General features: G+C 37.4%; 1 protein-coding gene across 1 annotated transcript; it reads left to right on the top strand.

Annotated features, from left to right (window-relative positions):
• Window positions 1–1,160: 1,160 nt before the first annotated feature.
• Window positions 1,161–15,796, top strand: cnn3a (calponin 3, acidic a). The gene is made up of 7 exons (XM_077245071.1): window positions 1,161–1,599; window positions 11,908–12,029; window positions 12,574–12,640; window positions 12,976–13,113; window positions 13,253–13,369; window positions 14,304–14,450; window positions 14,537–15,796. Exons 1-7 carry the CDS (start codon window positions 1,543–1,545, stop codon window positions 14,876–14,878), a joined length of 990 nt encoding a protein of 329 aa, XP_077101186.1. The 5' UTR covers window positions 1,161–1,542; the 3' UTR covers window positions 14,879–15,796.
• Window positions 15,797–22,610: the final 6,814 nt, after the last annotated feature.

Genomic DNA, 22,610 nt, shown 5'->3' with positions numbered 1-22,610 from the left:
TGTAAATCTAGAACTAATCCAGATTGAGTTTGAAATCCTAATCTTAAAAAAAAAAAAAAAACATTTAACATGCTCATGTATGATGCATTCTGTGCATCTTATCGCCTGGATTTGCAGAAAAAACGTGCTGATTAATAGTCATAAATTACAGACTCTCATCCAGAAAGACCTGATTGTTTTCCAAAGGAACTCTTTTATTTCTCGTTGATTGACTGGTTAATATTTACATCACAAAACTGCTCTTATCAATGTCTTTCCCAGTTGACCATGCAGAATGTCCCTTCAGTTTCACTCTTTAGTCTATGTTGCAATTGATTTCAATTGGCAAAAGGCCTTCAGTGTCTGATAAAATACATCAAGTTGTCAGGGACAACACATGGCAAAACTCCAAACAGGCAGCTATTCTGCTTAATCTTAAATATGTAAGTTATTAGAAATATTCACAAATAGAAAGCAACCTTAGAAAAAATGTGTTTTCTTTATTCAGCACAGGTTACATGACAGCGACAGATACTGATCTCCTTTGACAAACCACCTCCATGATAGTTGTTTTGATTTCTGTGTATGAACTGTTGTTACTGGCTTTTTTTTATATCAAAACTGGTTTCTTCACTTCGGGCATACAATAATAATAATACAGTCTATACTAAAGCAATGCTTTACACACACCACAGTAACCATTTGTTATGTCAAAATATTGTACCTTAGTTATTGTTATAGCAGTAAAAGACTGGTGTCTTATTTGCTTTTTTATTTTTCATTGTTATCTATAAAGCACTTGGTCAGCTTCAGTTGTTTTTAATACATTTGCCCTATGTGCTATATTATTAAATTATGTATTGTTTAATTAATCATCATTAATCAGATCAGTATAGTTATCTTATAAAATGTTGATTTATGTAATTTTATATATATATATATATATATATATATATATATATATATACATACATACATACATACATATACATTTTTAATTGATACTTATTATTGGATAAATATTTTTTTACACATCATTTATAAATTGTATTAATACAGTTTCCGTTTAATTTAATATATTCATATTTGAATTTAACTCACGAATTTACCTCACAAAATGACTAATTAAAAAAGTTACAGTGAAATGCTTGTTATTGCAGTTATCAAACTAGAAAAAAAACAAAGAAAGGATTATTACACCATACATACACAGTGGCTGTTTTCAAGCCTCAGTTATCCAGTAAACAGAAACTGGGTGATTGCCAAGTCAAGTGATCTATTACCTTGGCCACCAAGAGCCAGAGAAACAATAGACGCGCCTGGGCTTCTGATTGGCTCTAGAGGTGCGTCAGTCACTTCGCTCCACCCCAAATCCGCGATAGTAGCTGGAACTTTTTGCGCGAGAGTGTCCGTTGTCTAAACTCACTGTGCGTGCGGATTATTCATTCAGACGGAGCACCGAATCATCTGTACTGTGATTTTTACTGCAGCTTTAGGACTTTACTTTTCTCATTCTCTGTTGGCCAGTTCATTGACTTCAGGAGAAAACTCATAAAGTGAATCATGACCCAGTTTAACAAGGGACCAGCCTACGGGTTATCTGCGGAGGTTAAAAACAAGGTAAACTGAATTTTATTTCTTTGTTTTGAATATTCATTTAGCCTTTGGTATGTGTGGTTCAGGTTATCCGATGTGATATATAGGTTTGGAAAACTACTGTAGCCTACCTTTTAAAAGTAGTTTATTGTTTGTGCTTGATACTAATGTAAGTTTGGTTTTAATATGTTTTAGTTAAACCTATCTTTTTGTTTTCCCAATGTATTAACGTTATTAATTATTTAAGACTTAAGCATGGCCATGAACGTTGCGTGGAGATTGAATCCAAGTGAATTTGAATGAAATGGCACATTAATAATACTAATAAGTAAATAATAATACTAATAAATTATTATTTAAATGTTTAATATGATGAATTGTGTTTAGTATTGAGTTAATTGGATAAAATGAAAAATGTGCTAAGTAAGCATCCCCCAATAAAAAAGTTTCTGATTTAAAAAAATCATATTAAATGCAACAACAGAAATGAGAGTCATATTCTCAAGTTGATCTTAGATTGCCCAGTTCAGAGATGAGCTTGTCAGAGGTGATCGACATGTTTTATATTTTCAATATCACCGTCATATAAAAAGTTGTTGAGTGAAAAATCCCGATCAAAAGAAGCAGGAGTGTCATTTGGGGAAAACATAATGGAGCATGTTTAATATCTTGTTTCTAAGTTGTGATTTATTCAGGATATTATCCCTCAAATGAATCAGACAGGATTATGTGTAAAGATACGTGAAGCGAGTGAATCGGGGTAAAGAAGGACACCCCCATTCAAATTTCTCAAGCATGACATCATCAGTGCTAAAGAGCTATTTTAGACTTAAGTAATCTTAGTTTTCAGCTCAACAGGTAAATTAAAGTAAACTATTTTTTGGTAGACAATTTAATATTTCACCTCTGAAGTGAGCAATCCTGGTAGGTATCTGTCCGTCTCTCATCCAACCCCTTCGGAAGTAAGCATTTCATCTTGGAATTTTAAGCATTCCTAAAATGTGACGACATTGCCGGAACAGCTGTGATGTGTATAATCCTGTTTCATTCAGAAGAGTTCAGTTTATGGCTTTGAACTGTCAAAGTGTGCATTGCGATAATGACCTCTTTAGTTCAAAGAAACAATGTTGCTTTTTAGCCAGATGCTTTACAAGAAATATTTCACCCAGAATTTTTGTAATTTCATGTTGTTTCAAAACCTTTTGACCTTTCATCAAAGCGATCAAAGGACAAAGAGAGAATTGCAATAAGGCTGGTGCTTTCAAGTTTCAGAAATGATGCAAAAACTCTATAAAGTAGTCTATATAACTGGTGTGCTAGTCTTCTGAAATATGTTTGTGTGACAAACAAACAAATATTTAAGTTGTTCTCTGATAATCTTCTCTTAAAGCAGCACTATGCAAGATTTCTGTTTTTGTCAAACAGCGATCCCTAGAGTCGCTGTAGAGTACTTGTATTTAACGTTACTGTCGTAAACACCACTCACGCAGAGCGTATCTGCACTCACGGCCTCTGCACTTCATAATAATAAAGTAGCCTACCGCGTTAGGCTTACCTGAGCCTAAATGCCAGATGACACCAATAAAGTATATCATGTACGTCGCATTATTTCGCAGGGCTCTCAAGTTTTGAGGACAGGCAAGAGTGACATCCAGCCGACAGATACATTTTTGTCATTGGTTGTTGCGTTAAATCTTACCCAGATACAATACTGCTATTTTCTGATTGGCTATTGTGTAGCTCGACGAACAACACCAGAGGAGACGCGCTTGATTCCTGCCAGTTCCACAGTCAGAGCGCCGCGGCCAGAGTTTTGGCATATTAAATATATTACAAATAGTTTTCAGCGTGAGAAATACAATGTGTGGCGGGAGAGCATGACAAAAGACCGAAATGAGTGACTGTCACGCTCAATGCGTGACACTTGAGAGCCCTGATTTCGTAACGTCCGTTATGATGTTGTTAGACATGATTATTGCAATTTATCATAATAGTTTGCAAATTGCGCTCATTTACACTATTTACAACATGTAGGCTTATTTATGTCCTGATAATTATGTGAGATATTGACAACTGTTCTCATGATAATCGCAGGAGTCAACTTTAACAGTGAAAGACTGAGCGAGTGGGACTCTTGTCCGGTTCCTCGTTTGCCAGATTCTCGTTACCTTTTTCTTGACTCTTCCGAACGCGCTTTCTTCGTTTTTTTTCGCCATTCTGAAAACGCAGGTCCGATGTTTACTCGTGTCTGACTCCTCGCTCGGTCAGTCTGCCATTTCCTCTTTCTCTGTTCCTCCGACAATGCTTTTCTAGCTTTCTGCTTCTTAAATGCCAGCTTTGCCATGGGACGATAGTTGTTCTTATAGCTAGCCGTATCCTGGATGGGGGCGTGTACGCGTGCAGTGCCGTAAAGCAATTCGTTACCTCGCGAGACCTGATATCACACGATACTTCCTAACACTGAGGCCGGCGGCCCACCAGGCCAAAGTTGAAAGGGTGGTTTTGCGGCTCACAGGCACCAGGGGGGTGCGAGACGACCACCATTCAACACGAAATCAGTAATATAAACATTACAATGACTCCAAAGCTGTTCGGTTAAGGTAAAAAAGTTACTTAGTTCTGCTTTAAGTGAGTTGTAAACTGCTGCATCCAGAATCATTGAGTTAATGAGGTGAACTCAAGAACCAAATTCAAATCATCAAAATTGTTTCGTTAAACTTGAAGAACTGATTAATTCACAAATTACTACTTTTTTTCATGAACTTTTATGAAGGTGTCAATCATTTCTTCTGGAGACAGAACACGTATGATACTTTCATGTTGCTTTCTTGCCATTTTGGAGCTCCAATTTCAATTATAATTGTAAAGAGGGGCCAGGATGTTGCTCAAAAATTCACTTTTTGTGTGCCGCAGCTGAAAGAAAGTCATACAGGTTTTGAAAGACATAAGAAATTAATAAGTAAGTGATGACAGCATTCAAATGTGGGTCCTTTATGTGTAAAATGAAAAACATGTGGCTAAAATGGCAACGCTGATCCTAACTACTTTCTAGTGGAAAGTAGTTCCATTACACCATTTTCCCTCTTAATCCATGAATTATTTTCCATTTTACTTGTCTGGACAATGAAAAACTACAGGAAAAGTGTCCCTTGCATCCTTACAGATCCTTTTTTTTTAAGTATGCTTTTGAGGTATATTGCAATAAAGAGCTGTTGATCTTGGCGTCTTCTTCATGTGTAATACTAGTAGAATTGACTTGCTGTGCTGACTCTTCAGGCATTTATAAGCGATTTTAAAGTACATTCAGCATTTTGAAATATTTTATAATTGCAAATGTAGGCCTATGCTATTTGTTTCACTTTTTGAGCACATGTCCAAAAGTTTTAGGTTAATACATTTTTTTTAAAGAAGCCTCTTATGCTCATCAGGGCTGCATTTATTTGATCAAAATACAGCAAAAACAGTCATATTGTGAAATTAAAAAAGTGTTCGGTTTTAATATATTTTATATCCTGTTATGCAAAGCTGAATTTTCAGCATCATTGCTCCATTACTTCAGTGTCACATCTTTACTGTCACTTTAATGCATAGTGGCTCATTAAACCTGACTGGCATCCATGTTAATGCCCAGAAAAATAATACATTTTTTATAAGCAAACATTTTGATGCTCTTCATATAATAAATACTTACCTTTCAAGCAGTATTAATCCGAAGCTACAAGAATGTTCTTAACCATGTTTGTTTCAAACCTTTTATAGGTCATGTGATTTCCGAAGACTTGTTTGTCTCGTTTCTTAAGTTTCATCAGCACTCTTGCTCTGCTGAAAGCCGAGAGCTGTTTTCTGCCTTCGTTTTCCTGCAAGCTGAACTTTGGAAATGTGGAAAGTCGAAGCTCACAGTGAGATATAAAAATGTTAGTTTCCCAGTACATCAGCCGGTAAATGTCAACAAAACACGCCAGCTTTTCAAATAGAATTATTCCTTAAAATATAACCCACAAATCCCATAATAGGAAAGAATGTTTTACCAATCAAATTAATGACCCTCTGGTTATGTAACAGAAGACACAAGGGGACGTTCATTACGGGCTTGTTGCCAAAGCATCACCCTCTGTTTAAATTCAGCACAGCAAAGATATTGTTCAGGCGGGTTTATTTTTACACATGGAAGAGATGTCAGTTAACAACCTATTTTTATTGTGACCATTCGTGTTACATTATATCAGTTGTTTTCCGCCAGGTAGTGGATAGAAGAACACCCTTTCCTGACTGTGAGCTTTTGTAAGCCATTGGCAATGTTCTATAGAAATGTTTTTGATTTTGGTAGCTCGGTTTAGTAGTTAGTTTAATACATTGTCTTGTATGTTGCTTCCAAGACTTTAAATATGCAGGAATTCCCCCTGAAATGTTTGGATGTGGTTCAACAGACACCTTGATTCTCTCAGACATGGGAAAACTTTTTCAGACTGTAATAAATTTTAATTATTCTTGGCTCTCACGCTCATCTCATTCTGCATCTGTCTTAACGTACATGTCCGTCTTGCAGTTTTCGAAATACTTCAGTACTGGGCCCACAGCTCAAGCACCGGTGTCCTGGGAGAGGCCGTGGGTCAGAACGGGGAGGTCACGGTGGTTCTTGGGTAAACCCAGACTAGGTTAACCTGACGGCTTTGATCCGTCACTCTCTAAAGTCACATTCCATCTTGATCCGGTGTGAAAACACTATTACTGCCATACTGTGACTGCTGATGGGCAGCCGGCCCAGTGAGGGGCCATTGCATTCCCAGCAATGTGCTGATCAGCAATATTTTCTAGGATTGGATGAGGCTCTGCAAAGTCTGTCCACAGTGATTTAACCCCGTGTTGCCATTTTAGGAAGAAACAGGAAAATGTGTTTTCCTGAGGCTATTGTTTGACGTCTATTGTACAGCAGGATCTTATAACAGTGTAAACATTGAAAAGAAAAACCTTTAAAAAGCCTTGTCTAAGTTTATAAATGTTTATTCAAGAACTGAAAGCCTTTTAGCCAAAAGTTGTTGTCTGTGAACCCTCTTTTTTTTGCACTCTAAAGCTTTTTTTAATGCCGTTTTCTGAAATGCCTGAGCAAAGTCTGTCGTCAAACTGTCTTGCACGACTCTGTTCCCAAACAGCAGGCATCTTCCTCCGAAATTTGTTTATTGCATTTCGTCTGTGCGCTCTGAGTGAGACAAAAGTAATATTATATATAAGAAAATGATCATATACAGTGGCTTCTCCTACTTTTCTTAATGATATTTAGCACCAGTTTATCAGGAAGTGACAATTTTGTTCTCTTCGAATCATTGGATGGAAACGGCGCTTTATTCGCATGTGTTTTATGTGATTTTCGCAACTTTGAATGGAAACATAGCTATATTGTCTCATATTTGGTGATGATTTAGTCAAGCATCATTATTATTACTGCTTGGTGTTTAACTCATCTCATGGCATGCATAAATGATAAAAAATCATGCGGTTTGTTGAGGAGAGATGTGTTATTACCTTTCTATGCAATTATACATCAGCAACCACTCAGAACACCCTATAAATTACTCAAAACACCCTAGCAACCAACTTGTAATGCTGCCGTATCTAGAAATGCACTAGCAACCACCTAGCAGTCATTTTCTTCACAACATCTAGTTTGGAATGGCTCTTTTAACTTAGCCACCTAGCAACCAATGAGAACACCCAGTCAACCACCAATACGCAAGCAACCAATCCAAACACTAGAAGAGCTGCACGATTCTGGATAAATTGAGAATCGCTATTTTTTGTTTCAAAAAGAGATCACGATTCTATCACAATTCACAAGACTTAACAAAAATGTTTAATTTAATTTGAATTACTGTTTTTTTTTTAATCCGTTTGAATGAACGATTCAATGACTCACTCATAAAGTCTTCACTTGTTTCATTACTGGATGAATCTGCGTTTTTTTTAACAAATCTCTTGAGTGAATGATTCAATGGCAATTTAATCAATTTAATGATCATTTGTAATTGATACAGTGAAGCGCCAAGTTACTTTCAAAAGGTTAATTACTCCATTTTGTTAGCTACTGTAGCAATCATTTAAAACATTTGTCCAAGTTCTTCTGTGATAATATGAATATTTGTAACAGAAATAACCACAAAAAGACTGTTTGTGAAAGCTGAAGCTGTTTTATTCTTATAGCTACATGAGAACTGCTCTTTCTGGCTCAGCTGCAGTGCCAACACTGAATGTTCTGGTGTGATTCTGTCAAAGGTTTAATAGACACATAAATCATTGTAATTTAGGAATAAGACTATTATTCGAATTATATCATCTAGCTATGCCCCCTTGCATTGCTAAATGTGAATATTACACACATTTTCAACACAAATTTTAGTTTAAAAATAGTTAATTTACTTCTGTATTTCAGGATGAATAATTTCTGGCATTTTGTGATTTAAACAAATTTAATAGATTATAGTAGAGCAAATAATTCTATGTTGTCTGTTCTGCTGGGTATTTCCAGAGCGTATGGTTAAATATTGCCTAATGCTGGCTGAACTAGTTGCTCATATGCAAATAAGTGGACATGTATGCTTGATTTCAGCACAATACTCAATATTAGTCAGAGAAGAAGGTTAAGTGAGTGCGTTCTCTTGTTCATAGTTTGTTTTTGCAAAGTAAAGTTTGCAGAATTCTTAATCATTCTGTAAACTGAGTTTGATAATAGAAGCTATGCTTATTTTGGAAGCAAACAGAATTTTGTTAGAGGATTGAAGATTCTTGTAGATTCTTTCTCTTGTTCCTAAACTATTTATTTCTGTGTTTGTATGTGTTGTTAGCCTAAAAACTCAAGGTGAAAAGGTCACCCCTCCCCTCCTCCGTTGTCATCACTGTTTTATCGATCTCTGAGGGACTGTTTGTCGAATTGATCGTGTCACATTGAGAGCCCTTTCACTCCCTGACCTTTTTCAGTCAGATGTTTGCTCGGTTTTTGTGCTGTCATCAGTAAGCTCTCAGAATTATGAGTGGGGGAGGAGAGCTAGATGTCAGACTCCAGCGGGATCTGCCCACAACCTTCCAGAATGTTCTTCTTCTGCAAATGCCTCCAACATCTCCATCAAGGGTCACTTTTCCATTTTCTCTCTGTTTTTTTTCTACCACTGGCTGGTTTCCCAGTGGACTGGAAGGAAGGCCAAGACAGGCACATGGTTCTCCAATCTTTCCTCAGTCTCTCTGTGGAGCTCTTCTGTTCTTTTCCCTCCTTTTTGTCAGTTTTGATTTTCCGATTTATGTCTACTATAAATCACCCCAGTCAATGGTTCATTATATCAGAGATATAACGTTCTTTGTCTCCCACTACATCTGAAATCATCCATGCTCTTTTGAACTATTTGAAGCATACCAAAAGTTCTACAGTTCTTCAGAGATGAGAGACTGTGTACGGTTTAGCTTTTTTGTCTGTCATTATAGGAGAAAAGTCATCTCGGCTGACCTCAAATTGCACAAGTGAACTGCCACAACACCCCACACCATTTTTTCCTAGTGGTCTCACATTCTGACTGCCGGGCTGTAGTGTGGGAGGATGTCTTATTGATCTTCAGCTTGCTCTGAGACCTTCTATGGAAATTTATGGGCCCCAAGCTATACATCTTAAAATCCCTCAGGAGAAATAAAAATAGGCACAAATGAGACAGTTGTTGGCATACAGTAAGAGTCTAAAGCTGAAACATTATTGTATCATACTGAAATCACTTTGAGACATTGTTCACTCTTTCATAATGTTGTGATTCTAAAATTGTATCATATTCAAATACCATAGTGTTTAAATGGTATATACCATAGTATGTTCATAAAACGTGCCACTTAAACTGTGAAATTGTTGCCCTAAGGAGCTGTTTCCACCTGATTTGTCCCTTAAAAATGTACTGTATTGTTTTTAGAGTAAAGTTCATGTTAATATTGTTTACTTGAAAAATAGTTGGGTTCAGTAAGACTTTTCATTTTGAAGGAAATAAATACGTTTATTCAGCAAGGATGCATTAAATTGATCATAAGTAACAGTAAAGATATTTACAATGTTACAAAAAAGATCTATTAAAAAATAAATGCTGTTCTATTCGTCAAAACAATCCTGAAAAAATGTATCATGGGTTTCTTTGTAGGACTTCATTATTTAGATAGTTGGTCAAAGAAATAAAGCTGTTCAATTTATTTCTGTCCAATTTTAGAGTTACTTTTTTATTTATTGGCTTGTATTTTTTAAATTCAGTATCATTAAAATGATTGAATTTCATTAAAAACTCTAATTTAAAATAAGAAATAAATAATTTAAAAAAAGCTGTTTTCCTTCAAGTGCATCCAGAAGTTTTGGTTTTGGTTTCGGCTTACAATTTTCATTTGGTGCATTCCTAATAACAAGAAATGTTTCTTAAGTAGCAAATCAACATAATAGAATGATTTCTAAAGGATCATGTGACACTGAAGACTAAAGTAATGATGCTGGAAATTCAGCTTTGAATCGCAGGAATAGGCTAAATGACATTTTAAAATGTATTCACATAGAAAAACCTTATTTTAAATTATTGTAATATTGGCGAGGACAAGAAGCTTTCAAAAACAGTAAAAAAAATTACCAACCGCAAACTTTTCAACAGAAGTGTAAACGAAGCACATATGTTACCTGACAGAAACAGAATAGTTTTTTGCAGTTTGTCCAAAACATAATATTACCATAACCAAACAATATTGCTGTTGTTGGCTCACGTTTCCCTCTGCTTCTGAGAAGGAAATGAAGGTCTTGAAATTAGCATAGAACCTAAGACAAAAGCTAAACACTAAGATGACTAAGGAAGAGTTTTTGTGTAAAATCTGAAGGGTTAGGACGTTGTTTGTGCTGGAAATAAGGTTTGAGATAGCAGACTGCTTCTTGAAGGACGCGAGGAAAGCTTTTATCATGTTTTGGCTGTATAGTGAGACTCCAGGATCTCCAGGAGCCTCTGTCCAACGCCAACTGCTGAGAATATCTTCTCCACCCTTTCTCCCTGTATTATATGTCTCTTTGTCCCTCTCTCTCATGATCAATCTTGATGGCCACATTTAGCTTTGTCTTTGTACAGTCTGACCCTGAACACTGAACTTGAAATGGAGTCTGTGATAAAAGCCATTTCCTGGAACTTATATTAATTGTTGCTTTAAATGGGTTTAATCTGGCTGTAAGTGTGGGAAATTAAGTATTTAATGCCCTTTTATTTATTAACAGAATAAAAAAATCATGTAATCTGTTTTTGAAGATTTGTACTTGAAGCTGAAGTAGTGTTTAGCACTCATGAAGAAGAAAAACATATTTTGAGGGTCTGTATTAATTAAAAGTGCGTGCAAAGGCAAGCTTCGCTTTTACCATTACTCATACTTGGGGTTTGCTATTTGAATAAACCAATTACTAAACATACTAAACCCTACTTTTAAACTTTGATGCCTCCAATCATGCAGCTTTTTAATTAGAGGTGTGCTTTTACTTTTCTAAGACTTTATCGCCTACTGGATCGACAACTAAACATCCTTTAAAGGCACAACTGAGGCCATACTTATGAACAGAATATCAACAAGGATGGGCTCTTTTGAGAGTATGCAATTATCTAGCAACCCCATGAGCAATGCACTAAAAACCCCTCCAAATACCTTAGCAAATGCCATAGGATGCTTTTGCACAGGCAAACAACTCTCATTACATTCAGCCATTTTGTAAAGATCTAGTTTATTCTGTTGTTAGTCGTAGTTGTCCGTTCGGAGTACATTATTCAATGTCAGCAGGTCAATGGTGCTATTTACAGTCAGAAAAGTCCTGAGAAAGAGCGAAACGGCCAGAATAGATTTATACGGCGACTCTTTGTGTGGATTTTATGCTCTGTTTGCTGGTGGAATCGCATGACGGCGTTGCATCACATGCTTTGAAGGCAATCAGTTTTATTCATAAAGGAAAAATACAAAGTAAGCCAGAAAAGAGGTTTTATTGGCAATCTGATTTGATTAAGCTGCATTTGATGATTTTTCCATTTGCTCTAATGCAGCTTTTAACAGGCAAAGAGGCGTTTTTAATGTTCCAAACTGCTGTTTTGGTCCCGTGTCATGTGTTTTGAAGTAAAACACGTTGTGTGTGTGTGTATCAGCAAAGTGTATTGACATTACAATAGTTGAGATAAGCATGCATGCTCACACATAACTAGAATCTGGAGTAAGATTATCCTGAACACATAACTATGATCCCGCAGAGCCGGTTTGAGTCATAACTGACTGATTTGTATTGCCCAACTCACTGATTGGCTTATTTTTCCTCAGATCGCACAGAAATATGACCTACAGAAGGAGGAGGAGCTTCGTTTCTGGATCGAGGAGGTGACCGGCATGCCGATCGGAGACAGCTTTCAGAAAGGCCTTAAGGATGGCGTCATATTGTGCGAGTGAGTTGGTAAACATAAACATTCTTGGCCATGTGGGCAAGGTTTCCCTGCTGAAATACAGAACCAGTTTACTGGTTACTGATGTTTTGGTTAACCAGTTTGCTGGTTACTGATGACCGTTTAAACCAGCCTACACTAGTTTGCTGGTCTTGGATTTTCTCGGGAGTTGGTCAGTTTTTAGAGTTGTTTTGGGCACTTTTCAGCTGGTCAGAATGGGAGGTCACTTGTCTGACCAGCTAAACCTACTAAACACCGGCTTTGTCTGGCTTGAAGACTATCATAGCATTGCTTGTTTGAGCGTACCGGCCAGATATTATGACAGTGGCTCAACCAATGACATGAATTTGGGGTGGGACTATCTGTTTGACTGACCAATGGCAGAAAACTTGTTTGAAACAATCATTATTTTCTTAATTCAATTGGGTGATGCTAGTAGCACCGAAATTACACGATTGACCTTCAATGTGTCCATAGAAAATGCTAATATATGTGATGGATATGGAAAATAAATTAATTGAAATTATTCTGTTTTTATTCTTTTCAGATTGATAAACAAGCTTCAGCCTGGATCGATAAAGAAAATAAACCATACACAGTTAAACTGGCATAAGGTAAATGTTTTAGAGACTCTTGAGGTCTTTGTTTTCATCCACATCAGTCCCTTTCAAAAAGTGAGAAGCGCTTTTCTTCCAAAGTGACTTACAATACAGTGTTCAAATCAAATTATTGGCAAATACTAGGAAAGGCAGCTGAGAAAACATGACGCACAAAGAAGCTCCTAACAACTGCAGATAGACCCTATAGTATAAAAGCTCTGAAGAATCTATAAGAATAAATGGACCCATTCATGCAGTCTTTGATTCATCTCGAACTCTTTTATCTGAAAATGAGGTAACCAATAATTTTACTGAGAAACACACCCTTACTGTTACCATTGTTCCCTCAGCTAGAGAACCTTGGGAATTTCATCAAAGCCATCCTAGCCTACGGGCTGAAGCCCAATGACATCTTTGAGGCCAACGACCTCTTCGAAAACGGGAACTTGACGCAAGTCCAGACCACACTTCTTGCTTTGGCCAGTATGGTACGTCTACTAGTCCTTCAATTCTGCTAAATTTGAGTCTTGTTGAATATTCGGTAAAACCCTAGAAATTGACATTTTAGACATATTATTGACATTTTAAATTTTGCAACTATGAAACATTTTATTTCTTTTTCAACAGGCAAAGACCAAAGGCATGGAAACAAATGTCGACATTGGTGTGAAATACGCAGACAAGCAGCAGAGGCATTTTGATGAGGAGAAAATGAAGGCTGGCCAGTGTGTCATCGGACTTCAGGTTATAGGCACTCTAACAAACTCCCTGGAACTCCCTTAATGTTTCTGGATGAATATCGTGCATTGTTTTAAAGGAAGCCTGACTACAGTGTTACCTCATTTGATTTGTGACAGGGCATGAAGGGAAGGCACATTACGAATGATTTAGCTCAGGGGTCGGCAACCTAAGGCACGCGTGCCAACACTGGCACGCGGAGGATTAATCGCTGGCACGCAAGCAAGCGCGAGAGGGGTGTATGCATTTCATTCAGATAAAGTAGCCTACCTCCCACCTATATACAGATCTACATATTGATGTAATAATTCCTTGTAGTAACAGCTTGTTTTATTAAGTTAGGAGTTATTAATATTATTAAAGTGTGAGTATTAAACTGCACAAGTCAATGAAAGCGTGCAGCTCTAACAAACCATTTGTCAGAGTGGTCGCGCTGACCACTGCGCATCAGCGCAAACAAGTTATCCAACTGACACCTTAAAGCTCGTTCCGTAAATAGTTAATGCTATTAATTTCAACCAAGTGTATAGAGTCCTTATTAAACAATCCATACATATTAAAATGACTGCGATGCATGTGGAAACTCCGTTCATGCGTACCTGATCACTTCATGTTTTTTCGGCACAGTGATGAACTCGGAAACTTAAAAATGGCACTTTGACAAATAGGTTGCCGACCCCTGATTTAGCCGATGCTTTTGTCAAAGGCGACTAGAATAGCCTCCGCTACTAAAGGCCACAATAGTGATAGATCAAGGATCGTCCATTGTGGCGTTTTAACCTAAAACCCTTTAATTACAAAACCGAATCTAGAATGAAACAGCTAACCAGCTGCTTCTGGGAGTAGTTCATAAAGAGTAAGGTTGATTGGAGAGTAACAATGACCACCTAGGATGTGATTTTTGAAGCACTTTTTGAAATGTTTCTTCCTTTCGTTTTAGATGGGAACCAACAAATGCGCAAGCCAGGCTGGTATGACCGCCTACGGGACCAGGAGACACCTTTACGACCCCAAGACACAGACAGAGAAACCTTATGACCAGACCACTATCAGCTTGCAAATGGGGACCAATAAAGGAGCCAGCCAGGTATACCCAAAGATAGACTTGTACCAACAATATAGCACACAAATAGGTCAAGTTATCGAAAATTACATGTTTTTATCTCTCTCCAGGCTGGTATGTCTGCCCCAGGCACCAGGAGGGACATCTATGACCAGAAGGCAGCTCTCCAACCAGTTGACAACTCCACTATCTCATTGCAAATGGGAACCAATAAGGTGGCCTCTCAGAAGGGCATGAGCGTGTACGGGTTGGGACGGCAGGTTTACGACCCCAAGTACTGCGCCACTCCCACAGAGCCCATGATCCACGCCAATGGCAGCCAGGGCACAGGCACGAATGGCTCAGAAATCAGCGATAGTGACTATCAGGCTGAATATCAGGAGGAGGAGTACCAGGGTGAATACCACGATGAGTACAGAGGGCACTATAACGACCAGGGTATCGACTACTAGAGAACTCTGCTGCGCTGTTAGTCAAAGCAGTATTAACACCAACCATGTATATCAACAGAGCAAGTTTTTTTGCAATGCCTTTTGCTTCTCACAGTTACCCTTCCCCTCCCAGCGCATGTGTTTGGGTAAAATGATCGTGAGTGGTGAGATATAATCTACAATCTGCCATCCTAGAGGTGCGGTCACATTTACCGTAACTCAAGTGAAATTTTGCGGGTGAAATCCAGTCATTCCAATTTGAGTCCTCTTGAGTTTTGCGTAAGGGTAAAAAAGTTCCCCATGCAAATTTCACTCATGTTTAAGCTGCTTGCTTTGAAAGTAAGTTCTGTTTACGCGGTGCTTATACATTGCTACGCAATTGACAAGAGACAATGGAACTTTTTTTGCCTGCAAAATTTCCCTGAAATATTGCTAATGTGACCACACATTAACAATTGTAAAATTGATCTTTTATAATTTTTTAAGTGTTTTTATGAAGTATGGAGAACTGTAAAGAGAATTATCTAGTTTTTGCAGTATGATTCTTTGTTTTATGCCCTATGCCTTGTCTTTTGAGTTTCATTTTGACCTTGCATCACAGAAAATCAGTATCGCTATTTTTAAAGCTAATCCACCGTTGAAATCCCGCTCTTACAGACTGCTATGGACTGAAAGCCTTCCGAAGACATTCCTTCCTTAGTCATTCCATTTAGAATTTCAAATGCCTGGAAATTTTACAAGCTAAATGTTAGCATTTTAAAGATTAGCTGACTGGACGACCAAAAACATTTAGCTATTGCTTAATTTTTTGTGCCATGATTTCGGAAAAAAAATCTTTCCCATTGTATTTATTGCCCTGCTTTTCATTATAAACCTTCTGTTATATGGTTCTTTTATGAATAAATTTTATGTTATAAATAAAGTATTGAATGTCTTCAATACTTGATTCTCCATGTATGTCTATTGTTTTGACCATTATTGCATTTAAATTTAAAAATACCTACTTGATAATCTATAAATCCTAATTGATTTCAGTTTTATCAGGATTAAATAACACATTTTTTCCTAGCAGTCATCGTTTTTGTAAAGCTGAGGTGTGGTTTCTGAAACTGCCCTGATTTTGTTATTTGGTTCTTTGCTCTTGTATCTTTTACGAGGGTGAATTGAAGTGGCACAGAGCCTCAGATGTGCGCTGAGTGTGCCTGAGTGTGCACTGAGTGTGCCCAAATACAGCGGAGCCATAAATCTAGTTTTTTAGGCTAGCCTCCGAGCCGTTTGGAAGCTGCTCCTTGTGTCGATAGCCCAGAGTTTCTGGAAACAGTTATATAACCACACAAAGTGGTGAAAACCAGAATCTAAAGTAGAGCAAGTCGGTGTCTGTGCAGCAATTCGTGAAACTACTGCATTTTGTGCTTGTATGTGTCATAATCTTACAGATTTTAGTTTTTAAATGATTTACTGAAAACTTTTGTTTGTGTCCTGGGGGAATTATGCTCTGCATCTTTGCATTCTAAACCTTCAATTAAGTGATTGAAATGCTGCACTTGTGACTGAGTTCAGCCGACGTCTGTGAAGGGATTTGGAACGGGTAGCAAACCACTGAATTGAATTAGCTTCCCATGCCGTGACCTTTCTCCATTCTTATGGGCCGCATGGTCAACCGAAATGGCAAAATTGTGTGATGGGGCTCATGGTGGAACGTTCCAGAAGTATTGGACTAGTTGAGCTGGATTGAGGCTGCAGGCTCGAATCAAGAGCAAAAGATGATTTATATGTGCATCAAATAACATGCTGCATGTTGCTTTCTGGGTCATTCCGAGATTCCATAGTGACTTGGGCCAATGAAAGGCCAATAATATGTAAGAATTCTCTTCAATGCGTAGTTCATTGCTTCAGAAAAGCACTCGTGGTTCCAGTCATAAATGAAGAACTGAGTCTACTAATTTAAGTAACATGTTAGTGCTAAATTTGGATGTCAGTGAACTGCTATAAGTGGGTCCACATAAGAGGAGGACCATATAAAAGTATAACCGTGCGTACAGGACAATCGGCTTCATGAGAAAGCAATGGCATTCACTCAAGTGCTGCCCCCTGCCCCTCCCGACTAAGTTACTCCGGCATAATCGGTGCTTTGTGCTGGCTGTGGAATCCGGGACAAAAAAACGCAAGACTCAATTATAGAGAAGGTCCGAAAAAGACTGTTACCCCAGCAACCACAGAAAGCCTTTAAAGGCAGACGTGAACTTAACCGGTGCCGCAGCTTTTGTATACTGCGTCACGCTGCTATTGAGGAGCCCGGGGCCAAAACCATGTGCAGTCATCACTGTGCCAAAGCTTTAGAGTTTGTCATGAGTTAGTGGTGTTTGTAAAGGCAAGCATCGCTATTATTTTTGCTCAAACAAACCCCTAATATGACATATTTAAGGGTTCACCCAAAAATGAAAATTCTTCCATTAATTACTCACCCTCACCCATAGGACATAGCCTACATTCATCTTCGGATCACAAATCAAGATCTTTTTAATGAAATCTGAGAGCTTTTCTCTCTATTGACAGCCTACGCAACTACCATTTTCAAGCCCTAGAAAGGTAGTAAAGTCATCATTAAAGTAATCAATGTTTGAAAAAATATTAATCTCCAACGTGCATTCACACAACAACGTTACTACATTTCTGGGGCTTGAAAGTGGTAGTTGCGTATCTGTCAATGGAAGGACAGAAAGCGCTCAGATTTCATGAAAAAGATCTTCATTTGTGTTCCAAAGATGAATAAGTCTCGCGGGTTTTGAATGACATGAGGGTGAATAATCAATGACAGAATTTTCATTTTCTGGGTCAACTAATCTACATGCTTAAATGTAATGTCATAGCATCCTCATAGCAATGCACCAAAAACCATTCAGAACACTTCAAAAAACAACCAGAAGGATACGCATAGAAAACCAAACCATAGTATCTGATTATAAATTATGCAAAGGTAACATAAGATATGAGCTTTGCTAAATGGTATGCTTCAGGTATATAAAAGTAGCTGTCTATTGATTTTTATGTCCCAAAATGAAATAAAACAAAGGTGGTCAGAGGCATGTTGTGGACCCAAAAACAATAAAGGATAAAAGAAGTGGAAACAGCCTGGAGTTCATTAGCAGTTTCTTAGCCTCACTGCAACCAGCCTGGAATGAACAGAGGGGGAGAGGATGAAGGACAAAGATATCCTGATCCTTAGACAAGCACTCTTGGAGGAATTGCTGATCACCATGGACTTCATTTCTCGCTGGTGAGAAAACAGGCCTGATGAAAGATCAGTGAGGATACGTGGGCGAAGATTGTTTGTTTGTGTGACTCTCCGGCCCACTATGAAAAGGGTTCAAGCTAAAAACTCTGATCAAAGCTGTCCATTTTTCTCAAATCTGGCTGCGTTTGCTCTAGGAATGCATTGAAATGTTTTTTTCTGTGCTCAGATTGCCTCAGTTTTCTTTTAACCAAATCATTTCATCAATTTAAATGTATATTACACATTATTACGATCATTATTGTAGGTGAAAGATTGAGAAGTGGGCTTTAATGAGAACCACAGATGGTTTATAGCAGCTCTCCCAGTTTAAATTTCCTTGGATACAAGCTGAAACCATGTGTCTGTGACATCTGAGACTTCCTCACATGCCTGTGGATATTTTTTTTTTTTTTTTTTCACATTCCCTGGCCACTCAAACTCGGTTTTCAGAACGACGAGTTCAGTATTGATTCTTTTGCTTTCAAATCCAAACCAGTGGCCTCAAGCCATCTCAATTCATCCCCCAGATATTCAACTCTGAAAGGGAGGGATCTTTTCTTAGCAGAGAGAAGGAAAATCATGCTGTATGTTGGAATGCACAAAGGTTTTCTTTATTAATTAAAAGGAGTTTCTGTTACAGTACCTCCCGTTAATCTAAAACAGCTGGATCTGAGTTGAGAATCATATGTTATCTTTATGAAGCCCAAAGTCAGTTTCATATGTAGTGAAGCCCAAGTAAGGTAAATTTACAGCAAAGTAAGAGCATTTCTGGTTTCTGGACTACCTGTAAATTTGTGACATCATGCAGCTTCTGAACAATGAAGGCCACATTTCTCCAGCATGATGTGAACCTTCTCACATTTAGTCAGCTTATAAAAGAGAAGGTAAGACTTCCTCTGTTTTACAACCAATTAGTCAAATAGTTTGTTCTATTAAAAGGCGGAAAACAGCAACAGGCTTGAATTATAATCATCCCGGACTTCATCAGGGGCCATACAGTGGAAACCACATGGGTAATGTCAGAATATATGTAATAAATATAAAAAAACAAATATTTAATACAATATCTTTCGGTTTAAGTAAGCGTGAAATCGATAAATTGTTTATTTCTAAACACTTTCTTGGTATTATGCACATATTTTATTTATCTCGATTTAAGAATGTTTAGATATTTGTACTAGAAAACAAGAGAAAAATACTGATCAGGAAAATCTTTTTTTTTTTTTTTTTTTTGCAGTGCAATAGTCAAAGTTCATTGTAAAGAGGTTTTTTTTAGGAACAGTTTTCATTGAAGGCAAATTGATTATTTACTTATATGGTTCTTAGGATATTAAAAACTTACATGATCCTACATTATAGTTTCTTTAAATATTGATTGATAGGTTATGTTCTGCTCATAGATGGTTTTCGAAAGAACTGGACAGTATTCATTAGAGAAATTATTAAAAGGGTTCTGTACTGACTGCAAAACATTTTTCGGTTCTTGGTGGATGTCATCTGAAAGCAATGGAAGCACATTTGATGCATTAACTTTAGATTTACAACAACACAGGCATTTATGGCCCTGGGGATTATGACATGCTCTCAATTTCTATAAAAGTACTCTGAGATAAATCACCAACTAGTGTGGAATGTCCTCGCACGTCGAGGGGGAAGACTAGCACACATGTGAACAAAATCTGAGACACTGTGTTAGAAAGTAAATCGCCGTTCACTTTGGCAGTGAATCCACTGGAAGAAAAACAGACCTTCCTACTGTATTTTTTTGGGTGGCTGGCTGGCATCTTGCCAAAGAGTCCAGTCTGTTGCATGAGAGCCATTTTGAACGGCTTTATTGAAGAGGAATCCAGCTGAAGAGCTCAGACCTCTCTGGTCTAAGTAATGCAAAGGTTCTGGAACATTACATAACCTGAATGCATAGACCACTGCTCTCTTTCTTTTACACATACATCAGTATTTTTTTCAGAGTGCTGGACTGAGTTGATCCAAACAGAGGGTTGTCTGTAACGTTCAGCCGGTTCTCCTTGGAGGGAGGAATGTTCCTCTGGTTAAACAATCGGTTTTTGCTTAGGTTGTCATGAATGAACAGAAGTAGTTTTGATTTGTTAGTGCTCATACTTAAAGGGATAGTTCACCCAAAATTAAAAATTCTGTCATTAAATATTCACCCTCATTTCGTCCCAAACCCATAAGACTTTAGTTCATCTTCGGAACACAAATGAAGATGTTTTTGATGAAATCTGAGAACAGCTGCGCAACTGAAACTTTGACGCTTCAAAAAGTTCATAAAGAGATCATAAAAGTAATCCATATTAATTAAGCGATTCATTTAATATTTTCTGAAGAGACACTGTCACTTTATATGATGAACAGATTTCATTTAGGCTATATAATATTATAAATGAAAATATAAATTAAATTATAAATCATATATATATATTTTTTACCTGACCAAGTAAGTGCTGGTGAAATATAAAATTGAGCCTGATTTATGCAACAACACTATCCACTCATAATGTTTCCCTCCTGAGGCCCCCAAATAGATTATGGAATTATAACTTGACTCATAATTGTCTTCAGGCAGCTGGAGTTCTAGAAATTTCACATTGTACATTGGCAGACAGCACAGACTCTTAATAAAAATTAAAGCTCAAAGAAGCTTTTACATAATCACATTCCTATTAGTCAGGCCGGTTTCATTTTTCCTGTTCGTGTTAGCTAAGTTAGCCCACTCTCTATTTCCTCAGGAAAAGGTCTGGAGAATGGAATTCTTTCCGCATGGGGTCTAATGAAGTGGAGAATGACACACATGCAGGAAAATCATGTTGATGGATCTGATTTACACAGCATGTATAATCCTGGAACCATAAACTAGTTTTTTGGATAGTCAACAAGAGAATGAAATGTACTGTATTAATCTGATTACTGTAATAATTTGCGTAATAATCTGTAATAATGTGGAAAATAAGAATGCTGTATCAAATCTGTGCTATTCTAGTTCCTGCTCAAAATCGCAATCACACCACTGTAGACTGACTGCTCTCTGGTGGTGAGTAGAAGAAATTGCATTTTCAATTATTTGTGTTTGGGTGTAATGTACAACAATGTATTGTGGCTTATATTACCTCTTGGCACCTGTACAGATGCAGAATCCTATTGTCTGTATTCCCTTGTACTGTCACGATGGTTTGGCACCTGTCTGTTGTCCTGAGATATGGGAACATGTGTGATGCAAATTTGGCATGTGTGCTAAGAACAATTTGCCAAGTGTAAAAGAGCTGTTCTAGTGACCTAGTTAAACCACCACAGGGCAGGGGTCCAAATTTGAACATCCCACCTGTTTGTTTGGTCAATATAATGTGAACTTTGTGTGTATGTGTACTTGGACAGGGGTCTCTGGCATTGGAGGCGGGCGCGCTAACAAGGAAGCTAAAGACCGTAGTGCTCCTCTTTAGATCAGGGGAGGATCAAGATTTAGCTGTTACAAGCTGGCCTCTGTCTGTTATGTACCAAACTTCAAGTTATATCATAATCCATGTTGGTGAAAAATACCTGGAAAATTGCCCTCAGTTTATTCTTTTGTGAAGTGGCTTGCATGGGTCAGAAATTATCAAAGGTATAAATTAAGCCAACAAAAGAGTTACAAAAATGTGTTTTTATATTATGGCTCCTATAGAATTAAAACAATAGCAAATATTGTGCCGTTTTGTTTCATTTATAACACTGTGACTGCTTAATATAGTTTTAGTTTAGGTGAAAGCTCAGTCATGGGAAATCCTTTTCCCTCTATATCCAGTAGGCCTAAATTCATGAATTACAAAAAATAGAAAATATCCTTAAAATATCTTAATAATGTGAAGGGTGATTAGAGGAGAGTACTGACGGATGGTGTGTCAATGAAATATATTTCGGACCTAGCTATTTTTAGCTTTGTGGGACAAAAATAGCTTAAAATCCTTCTAGATGATTATCCAAATCAGATTTTTTTGGTTGATATGGTAATCATTCAATTTAAAAGTAGACTTATTAAAAGTAACAAAATACAATGAAAGGCTATAGCCTACCATCACAGCACCATAAGTCCCCGAAATTTTTTTATAAAATGAGAAAAAGTCTGACTTTTCCCCCCTCACAAATATTAGTTTACATGACTATTTTTCTTAGAATTGCGTGATATAAACATGCAATGACGAGTTATAAATTCAGAATTGCGAGATATAGCCTAGGCCTTACCTCACAATTCAGACTTTTTTTTCTTGCAATTGCAAGTTTATATCTCGCAAGTCGTATAGGCTATATCTCGCAATTCTGACTTAATAAACTTAATTGCGAGTTTATTTCATGCAATTCTGAGAAAAAAGTCAGAATTGCAAAATAAAAGTCGCAAATACCTTTTTTATTCTGTGGCGCAGCTCAAACAAGCTTCCATAGGAAACGTACTCAGTTACCTAACGTAACCTCGGTTCTCTCTAGAAGAGG

The sequence above is a fragment of the Siphateles boraxobius genome, unplaced genomic scaffold (assembly GCF_051911475.1).
Source record: "Siphateles boraxobius isolate OS27281-9 unplaced genomic scaffold, OSU_SipBor_1 26, whole genome shotgun sequence".
NCBI classification, from domain to species: domain Eukaryota; kingdom Metazoa; phylum Chordata; class Actinopteri; order Cypriniformes; family Leuciscidae; genus Siphateles; species Siphateles boraxobius.
This window is presented reverse-complemented; position numbering and strand designations above follow the sequence as displayed.